Raw genomic sequence first — 23,737 nt, forward strand, 5'->3', positions numbered from 1 at the left:
TAAAACAGAAAGCTTTAACGGAAAAGGGAATAATGATTTTCACTGAGGCTCTCTATCGTTCCTCTTCTGCTCAGTGTGGCAGCATCCGCATAGCTCATACCAAATTAATGAAAGCACCACAGGATGTGTGGATGCTTTTTAAAAGTCTGTGTGTAAAAGCCACCCCCTTTACTGCAATCCTTATACTTTCTTTTTGTATTAAGCAAGATGATTGACATAAAGCTGGATAAGGGGATAGTGAGAGAATATGTCTGTGATGGTTCTCAGTTATCCTGGCGGACTGATCCCTGGCTACCAAGACTAGCAATCAGGACATGGAATGTCACCTCTCTGGTGGGGAAGGAGCCTGAGTCAACAGCATTTCGAGGGAGACAGGGGACATTGAGTCCGAATGGACCATGTTCAGCATCTCCATTGCTGAAGCTGCTGCACAGAGCTGCGGCCACAAGGTAGTTGGTGCCTGCCGTGGTGGTAATCCCGGAACCAAATGGTGGACACCAGAGGTGAGGGGAGCCACCAAGCTGAAGAAGGAGTTCTACCGGGCTTGGTTAGCCTGTGGGGACTTCGGAAGCAGCTGATAGGTACCGACAGGCCAATCGGAATGCGGCGCGAGCGGTGGCGGAAGCAAAAACTCAGGTGTGGGAGGACTGCCTCGAAGAGATTCTGGCAAACCGTCAGGCAACTCAGGAGAGGAAAGCGGTGCTCTACCTGCACTGTGTATAGTGCGGGTGGAGTGCTGATGACTTTGACTGAGAAAATTGCTGGGCAGTGGAAGGAATACTTCAAGGACCTCCTTAATCCCCTGGCATATCTTCCGTGGAGGAAGCAGAGTTTGGCGACAAAGGGGATGACCGCCAACCTCTGAGGGTGAGGTCACTGAGGCAGTTAAACAACTCCTTGGTGGCAGAGCCCCTGGGGTGGATGAGGTCCGCCCAGAGTTACTGAAGGCTCTGGATGTTGTAGGGCTGTCCTGGTTTACATGCCTCTACAATGTTGCGTGGAGATCAGGGGCAATACCCCTGGATTGGCAGACCCGGGTGGTGGTTCCCATCTTTAAGAAAGGGGACCAGAGGGTGTGTTCCAACTACAGAGGAATCACGCTCATCAGCCTCCCTGGGAAAGTCTATGCCAGGTTGCTGCTAGTCAAACCTCGGATACAGGAGAAACAATGCGGTTTTCGTCCTGGTCGTGGAACACTGGATCAGCTCTTCATCCTCTCAAGGATACTTTGTCTGCATAGCCGGCAATAAGTCGGATTCGTTTGTGGTGGGTGATGGGCTTTGCCAGGGCTGCCATTTGTCACCGATTCTGTTCATAATTTTTATGGACAGAATTTCTAGGTGTAGCCAAGTGGCGGAAGGCTTTCACTTGGGTGGTCTCAGGATCTCATCTCTTCTCTTTGCAGATGATGTGGTTCTGTTGGCTTCATGCTGTGATGGCCTCCAGCTCGCCTTGGAACGGTTCGCAGCCGAGTGTGAAGCGGTGAGAATGAGAATCAGCACCTACAAATCTGAGGCCATGGTCCTCAGCCGGAAAAGGGTGGAGTGCCCACTCCACTGGAGGAGTTTAAGTATCTCGGGTTCTTGTTCATGAGTGATGGGAGAAGGGAGCGGGAGATCAACAAATGGATAGGTGCAGCGGCCGCAGTGATGTGGATGCTGTACCGGTCTGTTGTGGTGAAGAGAGAGCTGAGTGTAAAAGCGAAGCTCTCTGTTTACCGGTTGATAAACAGTACCTACCCTACCCTCACCTATGGTCACGAGCTCTGAGCAGTGACCGAAGGAACGAGATCGTGGATACAAGCGGCAGAAATGGGCTTCATCCGAGGGGTGGCTGGCCTCTCCCTTAGAGATAGGGTGAGAAGTTCAGCCACTCAGAGTAGTGCCGCTGCTCCTCCACATTGAAAGGAGCCAGTTAAGGTGGTTCGAGCATCTGACAAGGATGCCTCCTGGGCGCCTGCTGGGAGAGGTGTTCTGGGCATGTCCCACCAGGAGGAGGACACGCTGGAGAGATTATATCTCTCGACTACAACAGCTGCCCCGCAACCTGGCCCCGGATAAGCGGAAGAAAATGAATGGTTGGATGGATGGATGGAGGTTCTCAGTCATTCAGGTCATCACAGTCTAAGGAGCTTGGAAAGAAAAGCGTCTGGACTTCTTTAAAGTTCATAGTGAGAGAACAGGAGTGACAGCCTAGAAAATTTCTTAAAAAGGACCCTGTGACACAACCACACTATGACGGAGCCCCGGTTTCATTTCCTTCTTGTTCATGTTTAAACATGCGGGCGGACATATGTGCCAATGATTTTGCAGACTCCCACTCATTCACAGGTAGCGATAAGTTATCAGTAAACTGACACCTTGTCATGAGAGGCAGTGAAGAAGAAAACCACTAACATGAGATAAACATTTTGGGCAGCTTTGCAATTAACTTGAAAAGAATGCATCAAGCACATTTCGTCTTGGACTTAAATGTTTTATTGTCAGTGTTACAAGTATATGTTTTGTGTTATGAGGTAACAAACTTGTTATAATATTTATCTTTTAGAAAAGTCATTGAGACAGCTAAACACCCTGCAAAAACTGGCCAGGAAACACCAATCACAGCACATACATTGCTTAACAAATTTGTCAGATGACCATTAAATCTAAGGTTTATGGCACATCTGCCCTAAATTAACAACACTGGATATTACCAAATTAACCTTTTATGTTTCTGTAATTTTTAATCCACCAGCATGTTCAAGATCTTTAATTAAACTGATTTTGAATACAAAATATAGTATTATATATTTTAAAATATAGTATTACAAGCTTTAGCTTGTTATTGTTATTTCTCACGTTCTACTCTAACTTTTTTTTTTTTCAAACCATGCATTTTTCTGGTCAATCTGTCTGCAAAGAAACCCCTACAGTAGACACTGCATGCATTGCCTGTCGTGTCTTGTCATTGCCTGTGGACAGTGTGTGAGTTTCATGCCTGAACTCTGACAACTTATCACTGCTTGCTACAGTGGAATACCAGGTCATCTTCATGTTCATGGCAGAACAAAACAATCAGGACACCAAGAAATGTCCCAGTGCTCCTGGCAGACATATTGGCTGAATAGTTCTTTGTGCTTGCATATTAATTTTCTACCTTTGGCTAGGTTTGATCTGCCAGTCACATGGTGATTGTGACCAACTGTTATTATCACCTCTACAGGACACAGTTTGAGTTGGTTTGCCTTGTACAAACAGCATTTATGAGATGAGAGGAAGCTTTTATAGTTGACATCCAGCAACGGCCTCACAGAGCTGTGTGTGGCTCTGACACAATTCTAGGAAGGGCCATCAAATTTATGAAAAGGATTTTAGAGGTCAACAGGAGTTTTAAATGTTTCCTTAATGGTCTTGTTTGACACACACACACACACAGATTGCTGAAACACATGCATGCACATGTCATACTCACCGGCTCATAGCTGGTATTTGTTTGACATGATGTGGTGACCTGTAAGAGAAAGAGAGAAACCAGCTGAAGTCATGTCTGACTTTTAAGGAGAGCGCGTAAAAAATAGGTAAGTAAAGGAGGGTAGAAGCAGAAAAATGACTCAGCTAGTGTCCTCAGTTCTCTGAAGTGCTTTAAATTGTGTTTTAAAAACACTACTGTAAGAATTGCATTTATTTTTGTAGAGACAGCGGGGGAGAGACATCTCTGAATATTTCCTCTTGAATGCCTGAGTGTTTCCCAACAGAACAGAAATAACCACTGCCTATAAAAAAGAAAGCACCCTTGACTGTTCCTCTGTGTGGGAAATATCTATTCCAAGCAAAAATCACATTTCACAGTCAACTCACACTGAGAGAATGCTTCCAGAGAACACCACAAAACTAATGAACACTGCATTACACTCAGTTCCCACATGGATAAACACATTACATTATAGTATGACTATCATTTATTTTGCATGCCGCTTTTCTTGGTCAGTCTGTATACGAGAATCCAGGCGAAAACACGGTACAAAGTGGTTTCGCTTGTGTTAAATAACAACTCAGATATCATGGCAGAAATCCAGGTTACACACTACCACCATCACTAGCCTAAGTGAGCTTATATGCACTACATGAAACAGAATTGTACACAAGTATCTGACTGACAAACAGTTTTGCCTTTCAAAACAAAAGACAGTGTATAATATTCGGCATGCTACAGTCATGTGCAAAACTCTTGAGCCACCCCTTGTTTCCTTCTTTTGATTCCAGTGAGCCTGACATTCTTGTAATTTTCTAAAGCAGTCTTAACAGCCACATAACAGAAAAGTTAGCAAAGAACCATTTAGGCACTTTGCTATGAGCACCCTTTCCCAAAACACATCATTTGTTCACATTTCTTTTGTTGAATCTGTGAAAGATGCCAAAGATCCCATATTCTGACATGAATAAAATAAAATAGCATTTTTTTTCAACAAGGTGATTCCCAAGGAGCTATTAGATGAAAAACATCGTTTGTAGTATCTCCTTAAAAAAAAAAAAGTGAAAAAACAGTTTCTAAAAAAACTTTTCCAGAAACTAGAAACATCTAGGACAAAAGAAGAAGGCTTAAAAAATTTTTTTTGAAGCGCTTTTAGGCAATAGTTCTTTCTGAAGCTTTATCAGACATTGGCTGCTTTTTTGACTAATTTTCAGTCACCATCTTTGTATCTGACCATTTTCAGATGAATGTTTTTTGTTTGTTAAGACACGTAATACTGATATTTTAACCACTGAAATATAAAAAAGGCTCCTAAATCAAGGGATGAACCAGTGTTATGTCAGAAACTTGGCATTTTGTATTCGGGATAGCCTTAACAAATTTGAGGAAGAAAACCAAAAAAGAAGCATCAGGCCCAAACAGATATCTACAGCAGATGAACAGTATCCGAAAGTTTTGTCTTTAAGAGACAGGAAAACTACAGCAAAGACCTAACACGGGACCTGAAAGATGCATCTGGACCTTCAGCTTACTGAAGCCTCATCAGAAATGGTCTCAGTGGAAGGGTGGCTGTCAAGAAGCAGTACTTAATGAAGGGGAGAAAAAAGGGGAGAAAAACCTCAGGAAGGAAAATAACACAAGAACCTGGACTGAAAATCAGTGACAACAGGTCTGATGTAGAGATGAAACCACATTTAGTGTTGGAGATCTTGTAAAAATTAATGAATTATGAATACAGAAAAGTGCCATCAGATTTTGCTCCACCATGCAAAACCATCTGGAAAACATCTGATTGGCAACAGCTTCATTTTTTTAAGACGATGATCCCAAACACACTGCCAGTACAGTCAAAGCATACCACAGTGGAGCAGTATCAGCCATGGATCGGCCTCCCCAGAGCCCAGACCTCAACATTATTGTGTCATGGTCCCTGTGTCTGCCCGGCTGGCCCCGCGAGGCTACATTTGTTATGGTGGTTTTCTCTCCCCCTTGTTGCTCTGCCTGGGCGGTCTCACTGTCGGGTCCTGCCTTTGGCCCATGCACCTGGCTCTAATTGCACAGCTGATTACTCCATGGCTATTTAAGGCTGGGGCTCAGATCCTGTCATCGCTGGATGATTGCATGAGACACGTTAGTGTTAGTTCCTAGCTTTCGTGATACTTCGTGAGTGAGTGAGTTTGGCTTTTGAGATTTTTCTCTCTCTGTGTGAACAGTCTCCCCAGACCTGCTGCTCTCTTTCCTGCATTGGATTACGAGCATGTTGGTGTGTGGATTCGTGTGGTGGAGAAGAAAGAAGATCTTTGAATGCCCTTCAAGAAGCCTGGAGAACTATTCCTGAAGGTGACTTAAAGACGTGACAAGAAAGCATCCTAAGAGAGTTCACACTGTGCTAAAGAATAAAGGTGGTCACACCAAATACTGACCACACATATGTGCCATTTTCCCTAATATTAAAGAAATTAGAGGTGGCTCAAGACTTTTTGCATAAATGACAATTAAACACTTTTTATTTAGCCATTTCTGCTTAATAATCCTTATATTAATATGTAACTTTAGTATAGCTTCCGTCTGAAACAAGCCATTATAGGTCCTGCCCCTGTCTTCTAATTGCCCCTCTTAAAAAAAAGGTTCTGATTGGCTGATTGGTAAGGCATTACTAACATAACATCAAAACACCAGAACTACTGCATGAGACCTGACCTGAGCTGGTACTGCTGGAGATTTTCTTTTCATGATCCACTCCCTTTTTTGCCCTCATAGCGTAAAATTCTTGTACCATCCAAATACTTCTCTTCACGGGCAGCTGGAGGTTTCCGCTCCTTTTTGTCTCAGCATCATTCCCCACTTTATGCTCAACATCATGTTTTCCTTTCAGTAAACAACAGCAGGATTTACAACAAATGTGTCTACACCAGTACTAAAAAATGCAGAGCCAAGGGACAGTACCTGTTGCCAGACCTCCCAAGCAACAGTATCACTTGTAGCCTAATTATACTATCCCCTCAAAATTAGAGCCGTATTGCTTTCCTGATGTTGCAGTGTCACATGGAGCATCTTTAAATAGCAGTCAGGGCATCCCAGGCTAAACTGGGTTTCAAAACATTTTGTCCATAGTATTCATGGCAGGCAAGTATGTCCCCTAATAGTCTGTGTTACCCTCTGCACCACAAATCACTGATTACGATGCATAAACAGGCACCTCTCCAGCGAGCTGTATGACGTCCATCTGATTGTATTTACTTTAGTGTGTACAGATACATGCATGGTTAATTAAGTGCGTGCAGCAGCCACTATGCCAGTGCGCTGTGAGCTGACGGATGTTTACGAGGGCTTAGATGAGAGCGCGCTATCAGCATACAGCAGACGGGGGCAGGAAGGAAACGGCCATAATTAGTTTGCTCTGGGAAAACAAAGGACTCATTGACTTTGTAATGCTATCATCAAGCATATCAGAATACAGTAGCGGGATAACATCGCAGCAGAAAAGATCCCACCCAAAGCATGCTAATGTGCAATGTGAAGGCATCAATCCACCAGTCAGTGCTACCAAAAAAAGCATGAAGCAGGTCATCTATAGACGAAGCTGACCATACCACATTGTAGAGACACTGTTACCAGCCTTTTATTATACTAACTGCCAGGTTGTCTTACATACGGTAAGACTTTTCATATCAGGAAAGCCACACGGTTAAAATCAGCCCACACTCTGGGCTGATCAGCTGATCTAAATGATAGCCCACATTAGCCTCTTCTTGTCAAATCTCACAAATCATTTGTGAACTGCTGACAACACCCTGCTTTGAAGACCGCCTTCCTTCGTTCATGTTTTGTCTGGCTTAATCGCTTTCATGTTGTCAATGACGCCTGCTCTGAACTGTTTTGCTGCTTCGCCACCTGCCCCAGGCTTTCAGTGTGGAGAGTTGAAAAGGGCCAAGAGGTCCTAGTCACAGAGCTTGCTTATTAGGTTTACGAGGCAATTACTTTTTCACACAGGGCTAGGAAGGTTTGGATAGTGTTTTTTCCTTGATAACGGAATTCAATATTTAAAAGCAACATTCTGTATTCACTCAGGTTATCTTTGTCTGATATTGAAGTTTTTTTTAGTAATCTAAGACATGCAAATGTGACAAATATGCAAAAAATTTATAAAAATCAGAAATGGGGAAAATACTTTTTCACAGCACTGTAAATAGGTAAGGCTGCAGATGTTATTTTGGCTGTTGTGGTCCTGATTGAAGGCTTAAAATCTCTTTAAAAGACAAATTGTGTATTTTTCAGACGGTTTCTATTTGCCTCAAACCACCAAGATGATGGCTATCTGGTACTACCGAATCCAAGTTTAGCCCTACCATATCATGGTTAACTATGTTTACATTGATTTTGCATGTGTATTGTGTAAATCAAAACTAAAGTTATTTTAAAGGCATAAATTTGTATCTTTTCTAAAATGTCAGTAAGCATTTTACTAACATTGGTGTAGTCATCAGTAGGGATGGGTACCGGTGTCGTTCTGACATAAACGGTAGTAACCAGACCGAAAAGCAGCGCACATTTCGGTGCTTTATTTCGGTGCTTTTTTTTCCTGAGCTGTGATACACTTCTAGCCAATCATTTTACGTTTCCGAGGACAGTAGGCGGGGCCAGGTACGTACGTTCTTTTATGCAGAGCTACAGATTAAAAATGCCCAAGGCGAAGCGGTCAAAAGTCTGGCTGTACTTCACAGCAAAATATGCAAAATCAGCAGCCTGCAACAAGTGCTTTAAGCTGATACTGTGATACTGTCAAAGGAAGTAACACCTCGAATCCGACGAAACATCTGGCGACGCATAGCGTTTTTTTTTTAAAAGCCGAGAAATGCGCCGTATTTGATGGCAGCAGCAGCCGTTCTTCTCTGCGTGAGTAGCTTAATGTTGTTCGTGTGTAATTTACGTTGAGTAGGCTAACCACGTTATTACATTAATGCATGTAAGGTGAACTAGCAAACACCATCATAGCTACATGCGGCTGTCTTCTTGTTTGATGGCAGATACTCCCTTCACCCTGGCCAAAAAGGCTAAAATGACCAAAGAAAAAGAGGGAAACAGCTAAACATGAGAGGTTTTTGGACAAAGTTTGTATTTTTTCCATTGTTTAAGCACTGCTTCCAGCTAAGAGTGATACCATATATGCCCCATAGCTGCAGAAAAGGCTAACATTGTTATCTTTTTACAAAAAACAGCTGAACATGAGAGGTTTTTGGACCAATTTTGTGTTCTCCATTCTTTAAGCACCGGTTTGAGCACCGTTTGAGCACCGGCACCGTTTCAAAAGTACCGATTTGGCACCGGTATCGGATAAAACCTAAACGATACCCATCCCTAGTCATCAGCCTGTATATAGGCCTTTAGTGATTCTTACGCCTACACAGTTTTTTGAGCATCATTGCAGCAGTTTTATTATCTCTGTTATACACAGGGTAGATTCAAGGTGAAAAAGCAGCTTGCATGTAACTCTAGTGGACTTCAACAAAATGAGGAATCAACACCTATCCCAATTCTATTAGATGCTAACAGAACTCCCCGGCAGTTGACCTATTTATGCTTTGTACCGGACATCTAATATCAGAAGACGATGTTGTTATTGATTAATTGGTGCTGGTGATGCTACACGTCACTGAGCCCAAGAATGTCTGCCTTTATGTGCAGCTCACAGGTTCTGTCCTGGTGATGACTCCTTCCAGCACTGATCTAAAGCTTAGAAGGATTTGGACTTTGAGTCAAACGCTTACATCCAGACACCAAACTGTCGGAAATCACATGTGTACAGGAGGTACTACACTGCTGGCAGAGAAGAAATTACAAGCAAAACCTTCATAGCTGCTCATCTCAAATTCCTTCAAATACTGCGGCTCCGTGAGACTGAAAATCCTCAGCAGATCACCATGTGAGAAAGTGAAAGAATAGCTACCTCGTCCATATATGGCAGCTGCAGCTGGAAGGTCTCACGTGGTTTTTACCAGCTCAGACGGGTAAAGCACAGGAATCTCAGAAAGGCCCCACCACACGCGCAGCATCCAGCCAGACTAACACCTGAGGTTCATCCATCAGTGATTGTTTGTGCAGCTCCATCTCAAAATCTGTGAAATTATCCAGCTCATTTAGCTGTTTTTGTAATGCCTGAGAAATGAAACCCGCGTTTATCTGATCATTTCTCTTTATCGATGCATCTTCTGCAGCGGATCACTTACACTAAAAAATTCCTTGCAACTGGACGATTTCAAGGGATTCATGCTATGCTGTAGTTGTTATCATATTTTCACCCCACCCAGAATTTACATGATCTTAAAAAGACCGTAACTCATTGTCCATTGTTGTACTCATGACCAAGCAAAGAGCATTCGTTGGCCTTTGCACAAGTTTCTTCAGTTCGACTGGGTAGTTACAAAGCACCAGACCACAAAGAACTCTCCAACAGCAAGACAGGGTCAAAGTGGGTTTACAGGGAGCTTATAATCACGTCAAGTCACGAGGGGTGTCTGGGAAGCTACTGAGCTAGAACAAGGAGTCAACTGAGCCACTGGGGTCCCTCTGCAATCCCACCCCAGCTAAGAGGTCTTATTGAGGAGTGAACAGAGGTTAAGGTGGGCTGTTGAATTACAAAAATCAAGCATCTCAGATGAGACTTGACACCTTCATGGTGCTGCCATTCTCTTTCGAGATCTCCTTTTGCCTCATATCAATAGAGTGGCAAATGCTGTAATGATTTCAGAAAAGTGTTGCTCAAGGAGGATTTATATGGGAATGGAGAACCTGGAATATCAAAGAAAGACTCTCAAACCCAATCCACCGAGCTGAATCGTTGTATAATGAGTAAACACGTAGCACTCAGAGCAGGAAAGTGATGAGCTGTTTTTCAATCGGTTTGACAAACATCAAACAGGCTGGAACAAGCATCCTCTGATAAGAGGAAGAGGAAGAGAGGAAGAATAAGGGCAGGATCATACTTGCTCACAGATGTGCCCACAGACAGCTGCAGCTAAGTAGTTCTTATTACACCACTTTTATATTTTCCACATCCATCATAACTCATTAAACATTAGGAACTTTAGATATCCAAGTGCCATCCATTTTGTTGTGACCATGTGGATGTGCCTTTGCAGACTGCTGTAGGATAAATACTGCACATTATGGATGTGTACAAGTAATCAGGCACATGACTAAATGTTGCTGCTCTTGCTACTCAGCACCAGAAAATAGCAGTGAGTTAAATTACTTATTCGTGTTCTCTTAATGTACTGATAGTTAACTTTTGGATCTAAAAAGTTAATTTGTCAAGTATTTCTAGTTGAGCCTGCAGCCCTATCAGTTGGTGCATCTCTTCTTTTTCTCCATTGTAACGCAACAAATGACAGCAGCAGAAACCAGTGCAGTTCTTCAGTACTACAGAAAAATCATGGTTGTACGTAAGCTCACTGTCATGGTTGTACTTGGTCTCAACCTAAAATATACAAGCAGATATTTCTGTCTTTGCGACTTAAAATAACTACATGGTGGAACGCAAGGAAAGAATGCTAGCTGCTAGCACTGCTAACATTAGCCACCACAAACCAATCTGTGTGCAATGACATACACAGTGCAGCATTTAAAATATGTTTTGCTTATAAAAGACAGTGATTTAAAAGATTTTAAATCATTCTTAATTACACACAGTGCAATAGATTAGGTTAAACAATGTCTGTAAAATGACTCTGTTTCCAGTATGTAGTGTTTCTTATTTTGACTCTTAAACTTGACTCTTCAGCCTTTTTATTTTCCTACCATTTCACCAACTAGGATCTTTTCCACTGCAAATGCATCCTCCAAATAGACTCCAGGTCTAAATAGTCTAAGGTAAGGTTTCTTAGCTCTGGGCAGGGATAGCTCAGTAGGTAGAGTGGTGGCCCCATGATCGGAAGGTCGGGGGTTCGACTCCACTGAACGGCTACCCTGAGGTACCCCTGAGCAAGGTACCGTCCCTACACACTGCTCCCCGGGCGCTGCACTGGCGGCTGCCCACTGCTTCACTGGGTGAATGGGTTAAATGCAGAGGAACTATTTCCCTATGGGGACTAACACGCACACTTTACACTTTATCACTGGACAAATAGTCAACACAGAAACAACTAATGGGAAGCTGCACAGGTGTCTAACATGATTGCAGTATAACACTGGCCAGTAATTTACTCAGCACCTTTTGCATCGTTTGTTTCACCTTTTTCATTTTTCATTACTCTTACTTTTTGACTCTCTTAACTTGGAGCTGCTGTGTTTTGTCTTTCTTTTTTTTCTTTTTTTTGCCCTTTTGCCTCTCCGATTGAGGGATAATGACTGTGATCTTGGTTCATCTACTTCATCCTAAGTGATGGCAGAAAGCATGCTTTTGCCACTGTGAATAAATCATCTCATTGGCTCCAATAAATCAGCCTGCCATGGGTCTGACCACATTCAAAATTCCTCAAGCACTCGTTCTGCCCACACAAGAGTCACTGCCGCATCGATGGCAGTTTGCCTGAGAAACTAAATTCTTCACTTTCCAAACGGGGGCCAAATAAGGACTGGAGCTCAAACAGGCCTTTTGGGGGGATTTATACATCGGCTGGGTTTCTGTTTTACTTGGAGGCCTAATAAATCCGCTGAGTCCTGTGATGCTGGAGTGCATGTTCCTGCTTTCCCGGTTTGACATTTTGACATAATGTCAAGTGTGTAATGCTCCATGTTCAACTGGGTGGCACTGTGTTGCTGGCAGCGGCTTGCTGGCAGCACTGAACGTCGCCTGTGGTTAAATAATATCTGAAAGGAGACTTAAATCAAACTGTAGTAAAATAATGGCAAAATAAAGGACTCGCTGCTGCCAAAGGAGAATACTGCATGGGGATAATTTGTCACTAAAATGCTCTCCATCACTTATAAGAGCCATTGCATCAAAGTCATGATTCAATATCCTTTAAAATGGACAATCCACTTTGTAAACATGGAATTTTGACTGAGCTGTTCAGTGGATATCTAAATTTGGAAAAGGACATTTTGAAAACCTTCAGTCTGAGGTGAACAGCTTCAGAGAGAATCCAAACAGGATGGAAAAGGGTGGTGTGTACATAGAACGTCTAAATAATTGTTTTTGCAAAGTAAAACACGCTATTCACCAGCTGTTTTGCACTCCATCAATGCCTGATAGCATCGCACAAACATAAGCTTCCATGAAAACCATCCTGTGATGGTTGAACAAACAATCAGACCGTGACAGGATGAAAACACGAAATCCATCAAGCGACAGCTTTCCATTTTTTTTCATGCCAAATCCACTGTTTAAATCTCGTGAATAACAAAAGAACAAGTTTTTTCTTTTGTACACGAGAACAAAATCACTACCACATGGCTAACACACCATAAGTAAGCGTAAAACTTGTCCAACAAGCATAAGTGTTAGCGTCAACCCTAAATGGTTCAGACAAAGTTTACCACAACACCCAGGAGGTTATTTACGAGATCCATCTCACTGAATTGCCTTCACCAGAGAAGGCACTGCATTATTTCACCTCGAAACCAAGATGCTGATGTTATGTTTGAGGCCTGAGTGGACGAGCAGGAGGCCAAAGACCATGGATCTCCGAGGAAGCAGCTATTTGATCATGGTCAACCCACAGTGAGTGGCTTGGCTACATCACCCCTTTGTACGGTTACAACCCAATCACTGCAAGCTGCAGACGACAAAATATCCCATTAAACATAGCAGTGATGAATATCAGATGTGCAACTGTGGTTCACTTTGGACACAGGGTGAAAACCTCCAACTATCAAAGTCCATCTTGGAGTTTTACACACAGGGGGTATGATCGCACACCATAAAGGTTAGGTCATTTGATCGCGGCTTCAGTAGTGGAAGAGGTTTCACATTTGGCACAGATTTAATAACATGCAATAACACTTCAAAGACTGAGCTTCTGTGGAGGTCGAAAACAATCATGTTTTCATCATTAGTGGACTGCGCCAGTATTGGAGCGTGCAAATGTGCCTGTTCCTTACACCGTTTGCCTATCACTTCCTGTTTAATTAAGTGTGGCCGCAGGATGCCGTTTAACCACTAATGGCACAGTGAAGCAAGAATAAAGAAACAACGCCAAGCCAAAATCAATGATATACATGCAGAAAAATGCAATGAAATATAGGCTTACTAGAAGAATTGGTGAACACTCCTTTGCTATAAATTAGGCCTCAGTTTATGCATCTGCCTGCACTCTCCTTACAGAGTAAATCTCAAAGTAGATTGTTTGTGTTTTCTGGTAGTGAACTTTCCTTTTAATCTAAACTTGCTTTTGGGTTTTCCTCTCTAGCCCCTCACTTATTGACAGAAGTAAGCGAGCATGCCGAGTCGTTGCTATTTCAGCCACGTCCTCTTGTGGGATTACATGTTAAATGCCATCCTCTCTGGTCACTACTGCTTTTATAATACTTCCCAGCACATACTTGAGAGCTGATGCATCACAGTGGTTCTACCAGGCACACTTACAGTGGATAACATCTTCGATCTAGAAAACAACTCTGATGCATGACATAGGAAAATAAAGGCTGTACCTGCACAGAAATCTGAGAGGAATTTGTAGTTGGGAAATAAAGTTCAGTGACATCCATGAAAGTTTCACTTCTCTGATAAGTCAAAACATGATAAACCTAAAGGGAAAACAGACTTATACCTTATGCTAAATAAAAGATAGGAGGATTAGGGCAAGAGAACGAAAGCAGAAAAACATTTTCCTTTGAGACTTACGATCAATTTAAAGGGGCAATTAACTCTAGATCAAATTGACACATTTGTCTTCTGGACAGTAGTGCTGTTTATCCATCTATTCACTCCACTGTTTTAGTACTGGTGACCCAGCTTTGGTTACATCAGTTATAGAAATGGTACATGCCTTTTGATGTCCTAGGCAGGGGTTGGAATGACCCATTTGGCAAACAGGCCAAAGGGCTCATTTTGAACCGAAGCCAACGGAAGGGTGAAAGTCTTTAAAAAAACACTCAGAAGCAACGTGTTTTCCAAATATAATTATCTAGTTATGTCACAATTCTTATAGTGTAGCTTGCTAGCAGTTGTCATGAGTAGATCCATGCTTATTTTGTATTTAATTAGTTGCTTTGAGCTCCACAAAGCAAGTGCCTTTAAAGTTTTACTATCTTCAAGAGAAGGCAGATATCTCTTCAGTTAATATCTACCAAAATATTTTAGGTGGATATATGGTATGGAAGGGTCAACTTCCCCTTTTATTGGTGCAATCACAGGGCAAGAACACAATACATGCAATGTGATGTAATGTATTGAAATAGATTTCAATAAGTTCTCATTAAAATGATTTATAGTCTAAAAAGGGTTTAACTTTAACCGTTTATCTCTTTTGTTAGTCTCTTTAAGCTTTAGCAACATCCTGACCACCTGTGTTTAACTGCCATCCTTGTGTTAGCTCAAGGTCAGAGCTGAATGACTACCATCACTCTGCATCCTCACTCAACGAAAGATAAACAAAGAGAAGAAAACTAAAGGAAAAAAGGGAAGATGCCGTTACTTTTCTGCAAAGGTTTTACCTAAGAACTGCTCTGTTTTGCTCTTGCATTACCACAGCAGATGCAGGTCATGCTGAGAGAGAAAACACGTGTTCGCCCACCTGCGTTGCTCCCTGACTTTGCTGCTACAAATCTCCGCTTGTCCAGTCATAAAAAGGTTCCTGAGCCCCCCCCAAAGAAAATTGCAACTTACATGAACTCTGCCTGTCCCACTTCCCATGGGACCAACTTTCCCATGAGCATGTGGGAGAGTAGCCTACATCCAAAACATACAGAGAAAATCAGCTTTAACTGAAATGACATCCAAAAACATCCCTCTTGCTTGTAGATACATAACCCAGCAACTGCAGCAGCTTCTTTACGAGTTTAGAGAAACAATTCTCATCTCAAGACTTTTTAAGCCACAAAAGAAATAATTTTATAACCCAACAAACTTGCTAAACACACCATTTATTCGAATTGCAGACCAAGTACATTGCAAATGAATCAGTCTGTGCATCTTAAAGTCTGCTCTTACCTGCACACTGGTGCCACTTTTTCTCACGCTCTCTCTTCTCTCCCCCTCTGCCTTGTTTCTACCTCTGCATTCTCCCTGCCCTCAGACCCCCCTCCCTCTCTAGGAGAGAGAGGGCAACAGAGGGAGTACCAAATACAGACACTTTCCTCCTCCAAACGCGTGCCAGAACTGCTACTGAACTCGATTCTGTGTATATGAGTGCTCACATGTGGATGTCTGTGCAGCTTGGACTGGACCAGGATACACTCTTTATACTGCTGGCTTTGATTTCTCTTTTCAACTGCCAAGAAATGTTGAAACACGCTATATAAGGCCAAGAGAGTGGCTTGGGGCTCCTTATGATTCCGGTACCCAAAACGAGAGAGCAAAAGACGTCTGGGGGCAGACAGTAACTGTATCCCTCTGTATCCCTCCCTCTGCTCACCCGCTCCTACAGCCTATCTCTCTCTCTCTCTCTCTCTTTTTCCTCCTCTCTCCTGTTCCTCATAGACTCTCTGTAGTTGCTGACACATGCTTGACAGAAACTGAGAGGCAGAGTGGGAAGAAAGAAAGAGTAACTTTCCTGGGGTTTTTTTGCACTGCAGAAAACTCTCATCAGTTCACATTCATCAGTATTAATTGATATTACTATAAAAACCAATATGTCAATACTATTAAAACATTTCTTGTGTTGCTTTCGTTATGGCCATACCTTTATATGAACTATTATTATTATTATTATTTTAAAAAATTCTTAATCCTGGGTTTTGGTTTCAGTAAATCAGTTTCAGTTAGTAATTTGCTTAGGCGTTAGTTTGTATAGGGTTTTGTTATTTCTTGGCATTCCCTTCTGTGTCAAGTTTGTATGTCAATGTCACTGTCTCAGTGTTCGTTACTTCCTGTTTTATTTTTGCTAGTCTGCTGTGCTGTTTGCCTTGTTTGATTTTGCTTCCTCTTGTCTGATTAGTTAGTTCTCTAGCATATCGAGACTATCTCTCCACACCGTTACATATTCCATATGTACGGGTTACGACCCCCCTTGGTCGTGGCGTGTGGATATTTCTTTAAGACACTCCGGCACGCCCGGCTACGCCCCACAGCTCACGTATAAAACAGCTGTGCAGATGTGACACCCGTGATTGTTTGATCTCCACTTGTGTTGTGTGTGTGTGTGAGTGCCTTGAGAGTGCTGTATGTATGTGCATCCATCAGGAGCGTGTTTCGGCATCCTCCATGGGTGCTGCCTCTCCCCTGGTATTCCCCGGTATTCCCCAGTATGCCCTGGTGTTCCCCGGTATTCCCCTGGTATGCCCTGGTATCCCTTAGCGTGGTTCCCCCTAGCTGGCCCTTTGCTTCCCCTTGGCTGGTCTCCCTTCCTCGGCTTATCGCCGCCAAAAAAAAGGCTAGCTGGCTAGCGAGTAGCTCGGCTACAGTGAGGAAACACGGCAGGGACACGGCTTCAGCGTTCAAGCAAACGCTGTCGCCTGGGCAAAGTGCAGCTCGGCTGCTATATGTGTTAACACAGAGGGGATACGGCTTCAGCGTATCAAGCGTTCGCTGTTGGCCTGCTTAACACTGTGGGGAATAAACAGTAGGGAATTGGTAAGTACAAAATATTTATGACCACAATTTGAGCCCATTGACCTCGCTGTGTCTGATACGTCAGCCAGTGAGTGAGTGTTCTCCAGCACGCAGCGCTGGCTCTCTGTCTAGTGCGTTGCTGCTGTGTCGCGGGTCACATGGCCAGCAGGTGCAAAGTGAGCTGACACCCCCCAACTGTCCGCCAGTGTCTCATCAGGCCCACTCTTGCTGGCCCCCTGTCTACGGATGGCACAGAGTGGCTGCTATGCCCTGACGAACCTTGGGTTGCTCCTCACTTGGGCCCTCAGTGGCCTGTGCCACCAGCCCCTCCCCTGTCTTGGATGGTGCAGGTCAGCTGCTCTGCTCCTGGGACAGGCCCTGAGCCTTGTCCTACCTCGGCCATCCACTCAGTGGATGGCCAGACAGAGACTGGCCTCCTTTAACCAGTCTCTGTCTGGCATATAGGCTGCTGCGGCTGCAGGCTGAGCTCCCTTGGCGTATTGCCGCATTCACCGGCTTGCCCGCTGGTCGGTCTTTGCTGTGTCTGATGCCTCAGCCAGCAAGTAATAATAATAATAATAATGGATTGGATTTATATAGCACTTTTCAAGGCACCCAAAGCGCTTTACAATACCACTATTCAGTCACTCTCACATTCATACACTGGTGGAGGCAAGCTACAGTTGTAGCCACAGCTGCCCTGGGGCAGACTGACAGAAGCGAGGCTGCCATATCGCGCCATCGGCCCCTCAGGCCAACACCAGTAGGCAAGTAGGGTAAAGTGTCTTGCCCAGGGACACAACGACCAGGACAGAGAGCCCAGGGATCGAACCGGCGACCTTCCGGCCAAGTGAGTGTTCCCCAGCCTGTGGCGCTATCTCCCTGTCTGGGGTTGCCCGCTTCTTGCAGGATTGCGCACCTAGTAGGGTCCCCTCTCAGTGGCTCAGTGAGCTACACTTCCTCTCCTCTCTCTGCTCCTGGGATTCCAGGTTTGGGCCCTAGGCAGAAGCCGAAGGCGCCAGCTGGAGATCCTTGGGGAGCGTACGCACAGGCTCGTCCTAGCCGAATGCATGTGCTTCTGGCATTCCGTCGCTCCAATCGCGTGCCATGGGTTGCGCTTGTCGGAACTTGTTGTGTCTGACATTTCGGCCAGTGAGTGAGAGGTCCCCAACTTGCAATGCTGGCTCCCTGTTGGTGCTTTGCCTGTGTGTCACGGACTTACACAGCCAGCACGGGGACGCCCAGTAACTGGGACTTTGTGTCTGACCTCGAGTGTCTCGTTGCGAGTTCACTCTTGAGGGTCCTCTGTCAGCGGACAAGCACGTGGTGATGGTGCTGGGGGTGGACCTTCATGTCATCGCCTTGCTCAGCCCTCCACTTACACAGGCTAGGCTGCCAGCCCCCCCTCCCTGTCTGTCTACAGCTCGGGGCGGCTTCGGCTTTTAGGATGGATGGGTCACATCCCAAGCTTCACCTGCAGTTGCTGGCTGTGTTCCCCTGGCTTGTTGCCCGTTTCGCCGGCTTACACGCCACTCAGGCCTCGCTGTGGCGAGTGAGAGTTCTCCAGCCTGTAGCGCCGACTCTCTGTCTGGCATTGCCCGCATGTCTTAGACCTATGCGACCAGCGGGCTGCTACTTGGCAGCTCGATGTGCCGCGTGCCCTGGCGGTCTGCCTCGCGGTTCCCGAGCTGACCTTGAGCGGCCGATCACTTGCGGTCCTGCATCCTGCATGACCAGTTCAAGCCAGTCTAGCCTCTGCAGACTGCTGCCTCCGCCCCCTGGCTCGGCCTTCACATTGCGAAGCCCTGACCAAGGTGGTGTCTCTATTGGTGCATTGGCACTGACTCCCGGCACCTTCACTCTCAGTGGTTCGGTTGCACTGTCTCCTTGTGGGGTGTCTTCCAGAGTTACCCCGTACATATGGAATATGTAACGGTGTGGAGAGATAGTCTCGATATGCTAGAGAATGCACGGTTATGGTGTAACCTTGGTTCTCTTAGTGAGAGACTATCTCTCCACCATCAGGCTGCTCGGAGACGCGTCCCGATCAAACTATCACCGGTGTCACGTCTGCACAGCTGTTTTATACGTGAGCTGTGGGGCCGAGCCGGGCATGCTGGAGTGTCTTAAAAGAAATATCCACACACCACGACCAAGGGGGGTTGTACTCCGTACATATGGAATATGTAACAGTGTGAAGAGACAGTCTCTCACTAAGAGAACCAAGGTTACACCGTAACCATACGACTTTGTTCACCTGTGTCATGTTTTCACCAGCTGTGTCTTGTGTAATTAGGGAGGAGCTGTGTCCTCTCTAATTACATTGTGTGCATTGAACTCTCAGTTTTTCGCAGTACCTTGTTCTGTTGCACTGATTGCACTGTGTGTCTACCTGAATGCTTTATTCATCACTAGAGTTTCTGTTTCTGCTGTTTGGGATTTTTCCCATGCCTAAATAAAAGTTAGTCAATTGTTTATTAAGTTTGCCCTCAAGTCTACATTTTCAATTCAATTCAATTTTATTTATATACCGCCAAATCACAACAACAGTCGCCTCAAGGCGCTTTATATTGTACAGTAGATTGTACAATAATAGATACAGAGGAAAACCCAACAATCATTTGACCCTCTATAAGTAAGCACTTTGGCGACAGTGGGAAGGAAAAACTCCCTTTTAACGGGAAGAAAAACTCAAAAACAGACCGAGCTTACATGTTTAATTTGAATATACTTTTGTTTCATTTTCTTTGACTTGTCCAATTCAGAATTTGTTGTAGGGCAAAAGGCAGAAAACAACCTGGACAGGTTATGGGTACATGACAGGGCTAACACAGAAAGACAGATCACGCTCACTTTCACATCTACAGTCATTTTAGAATTGCTAATTAATCTAACCCATGCACGGACTGTGGGTGGAAGCTGAGAGTACTTGAGGAAACCCACGGAAGCCCTGGGTGAACATGCAATCTCCAGTGCAAGGCGCCTGGCCAGCCGGTTGTTTCAAAGGCAACAGTGCTAACCACTGCACCATCATGCTGCCTTAAAATGTACAAATAGTATGCAAACAGAACATTTTTCACTCTGACTTGAAGAAAAGCTACAGTTGTACTTTTGCCTATAAAAATGCGCAGACATGCACACTGACTCCAGAGCAAAGAAACATAAGGTCGACAAACAGGCCATCTCAAGATCCTTCTGTTCTAAAATACTTGTAGAAAAATATTTGGCTGACTCCTTCGGGGTTTCAAGCTCATGGGATGAACTTAGCTCTTGACCTTCAGAGAAGGAATGGTAAATAGGGCCATCAGTCATCTGCTAGCGCCCGGTTATTAGACCGTCCGTACCATTTGTCTGCCAACGCTATCTCCCAACTACTGCGCTGCATCTATACTGCTGAAGGGTGTTGCTATGGAGACGTGCTGTGATGGCTCTTTGATGTGACGCGTTTGCACCAGGGAAACAGAGTAGCTTCTGTGAGGGCTGCTGAGGAATGAGGAGGCTTGGCTCTGGCAACTTTGTGCATGTGTGTGTCTCATCACTTTCTCTCTGCCTCACCTCTGCTACCCCTCTGTCTCTCTCTCACTTTCATGCTTGGCTTGATGCTCTCTTTTCCATACCAACATTCTTGTACGCTCCTCATCCCTGCTTCTGTGCACGTCTTACTGTGTTTTTGGTCTTGCTCCACTTTCTCCCTTTTGGGAGATAAAGCAGATAAAAGAGGAGAACCTTAGAAGGAAAAAGCCTGTACAACAACACCACTAAAAGGAGCCATGAAAGGCTGTTCTGTGCTAAATTTGAAAAAGTGAATTTGAGGTCACTTATTACCAGCGTTAGTGCAATAGCTGATATATCCTTTTTCACCTTGCACATCAGTGCATGAGTGTTTGCGTCAAGGAAAAATGCGTTCTTGGAGACAGGTTGTTTTAGTGCAAAGAACGACAAAGTTGCTTTTGAATACTTTTGAAATGTCTTTCTTTGGAAAGCTTTTGTCTACACAGTGGCATTGCAGTTTTGCAAGATGAAGTAATGGAACGTCTACATATAGCCATGTAGTTAAGATCAAAATAAAGCTTGTTTGGAATCTGTTAAAAGAGACAGAATTCATAGCTTTCAGCATCCATCTATCCATCCATTTTCTTCTGCTTATCCATGGTCACTGTTTGAGTTCAGTAGATTACAATTGAGTTCTGTCTCCTCACCCCTCCCAGTTCAGGCGCTTAATCCTACCTGCAGTGGATGCTATAGGACAAACATGCTTTACTCAGCCAAGAGAGATCAAAAATATTAAATTTAGACTGTACCCCATAACACCGACCAGCATGTTTCTACTACTGCTTGAATCTGATTTGGATTCGCCTTTTTGTGGAAAGTTGTCAATCTGCTGTTTACCTCAGCTGTCAATGCTGGATGAGAAGTGTCCACCTTTTATTTGCTCTGCAAGAGGCTGTAAAACCTTGTGAAAGCAGTCTGACCCTGGTCAGTGAGTCAGAGAAGCTCACTTCTGATTCATGGCAGCATTGCTTAGGTGAGCTTAGCTTACTGATAACTTCTGTTAGCTGCTGTTCGCCAGTGCTAGTAAACTAACAGATTTGGTCTGCAGTGGCAACTGAAATGGACTGAACTTGTGGCCAAACTGTTACATCACTCTGTATTAGGTTTAGATCAAATATGGTGACATCCTATCTTCTTTATGAATCTGAGCCAAGATCTTTTTTATAGTGTTCTTTCATTAGTTATGTATTTCTATGAAACAAAGACATAAAATACTCCACATAATAAGAAGAATTGCAAAAACATGCTTCTGACAAGCCCAGGAAAACTAGCGTTTGTAAGCAGTGGCTTTCAGGAATACTTCTCAGGAGTAAGGCCACACCACTTAGCATGTAGCTGATCATTTGTGACTTTCAGAGACATAATTTTGAAGCATTTTAAAGTTTTAACAAACATGAAACAAACGTGGTGTGATTTTGTTTGGTTGTACGCTTCACAGTTATTGTAGTCTTGTGTGTGGAGCACAGCTGGGCCATATAAAAACTGAATGAGAAGTTCCCTCTCTATAATTATTTTTGCAAACAATTAATACAGAAGCAAAGGAAGTAAGCTGAAAAAATAGGAAAAGGTGAAACCTCCTGTAGAAAACCTGTTTGTATTTGTTTCCTATCCCCCCACTACCTCTTCTCCTGTTTTTCCGTTGGTGCATATTTCTTAGCATTTATTTAGAAAAAGACCACAGCGAGTTATTGACCCTTCAAGTGTAAGTATTACATTTTATGGTTCTGTGTTGTGTCACAGGTTGCATGTGCAAGCATAATGGGGCTTAATTTGGAGGAAATGTTTCCATGTTTGTGGATAAAATAAATATTTAAATTAGCAAGAATGCTAACCCTGTGGCTCTTTTATGCCTGGCTACTGTCTAGCTGTTAGTCAGTGCAGCTACAAAGGTTACACGGTAGGTATTAGCTAATGCAAATGTAGTTAAACTGAAATGGTTTGGTTTTAGTGGTTCTCTGCAAATGTCTGACCCAAAGTTTACAGAGAAGCAAGAGTGTTTCCATGAGTCGATCTGAATTTCTGCACTACAGACAAACACACACTTTCTAAGTTACATAAATAGCGCCAAGTTTTACAGGAGGTGATAAAACGGGGTTCTAACCATGCATCTTATGACATTAAAGAGCTTCTGTGTTGCATTTTATAGACCATGTCATTTGCCAGAGGTCTAATTACAGGACTCTCCCAGTTTTCACACATCCACACATGTTAGGATGTGGATTAAAATGTTTGGATGCCAGGATTATAAGCTCAGACCTCAAAAACCCTTGACCTCAAAACTCTTCACTGGAGGAGACCCAGCTTAGCTTTTGTTAGGCTTAACTGAGGTAGGAATGCACATCCATAGACTCTTGCAAACTGTGCTTAAAGGACATTGTTTTTTTTCTAAGTAAAAGTATCTTTCTGTTGTGGATAAAGTTCCCAAGAGCTTTCTGATATCAGTTTAAAGTTTTGCTCTGAAATGCTGCCTATGTTATGTAAGCTCAGGCTGACTGACATGGATTTCTTGCCAGAAGAGATGAAATGGGACTGTCGAAGTCTCCTCACAGCAGTAATATCCCCAAGATTTTCTTTCACATGACAAAGGAGAGATTAGAGTTCCTAAAAATAACGACTGGATTGCCAGATCTTCTGCCAAACCTGAGCAGCTTTAAGACAAGGCTGCACTTTCAAAACTTGGGCCTGTTAACCAAAAGCCAAGTTTCTTCTTCTCACCCTATTTGAGACAGAATAAATGAAAAATTATAAATAGGGCATATGTGGCTGAGAAACTAGTGACAAAAGATGAATACATGAACCAGAATATGCTTGTTTGGTTTTAAAATGGCCTCATTATTTTATTCTTTGAATGCAATCATGACTCACTTCCTTGACATTCTGTTTTACCCTTGCTGCAGCTCCAGAATCTGTGAACATCTACAACTACAGGAAGTGGAAAAGCCTGATTGCTAGAGCACATTGTTCAGCTTCAGCTGATAGCAGCGATAAGTGAACAACAAAAACTTGGTATTGCCTGGCATGGACAGTCTGGATGGTGGCGGTTAGAGATTGTCTCTACCTGCAGAGTATCCCAAAAAGTAG

General features: G+C 43.7%; 1 protein-coding gene across 7 annotated transcripts in view; it reads right to left on the reverse strand.

Annotated features, from left to right (window-relative positions):
* The window catches only part of tns1a (tensin 1a), a 125,116-nt gene that overhangs the window by 60,822 nt on the left and 40,557 nt on the right, over window positions 1–23,737 (reverse strand). For 5 of the 7 annotated variants that reach the window (XM_026159528.1, XM_026159526.1, XM_026159523.1 and 2 more), the window contains exon 4: window positions 3,454–3,492. In XM_026159528.1, coding sequence (XP_026015313.1) covers window positions 3,454–3,492 — 39 coding nt within the window. Of the gene's footprint in view, window positions 1–3,453; window positions 3,493–6,153; window positions 6,375–15,544; window positions 15,615–23,737 lie in introns of those variants that run through there. The other 2 variants (XM_026159531.1, XM_026159530.1) reach the window with 2 other exon arrangements.

Source organism: Astatotilapia calliptera, chromosome 23 (genome assembly GCF_900246225.1).
Source record: "Astatotilapia calliptera chromosome 23, fAstCal1.2, whole genome shotgun sequence".
Taxonomy (NCBI): domain Eukaryota; kingdom Metazoa; phylum Chordata; class Actinopteri; order Cichliformes; family Cichlidae; genus Astatotilapia; species Astatotilapia calliptera.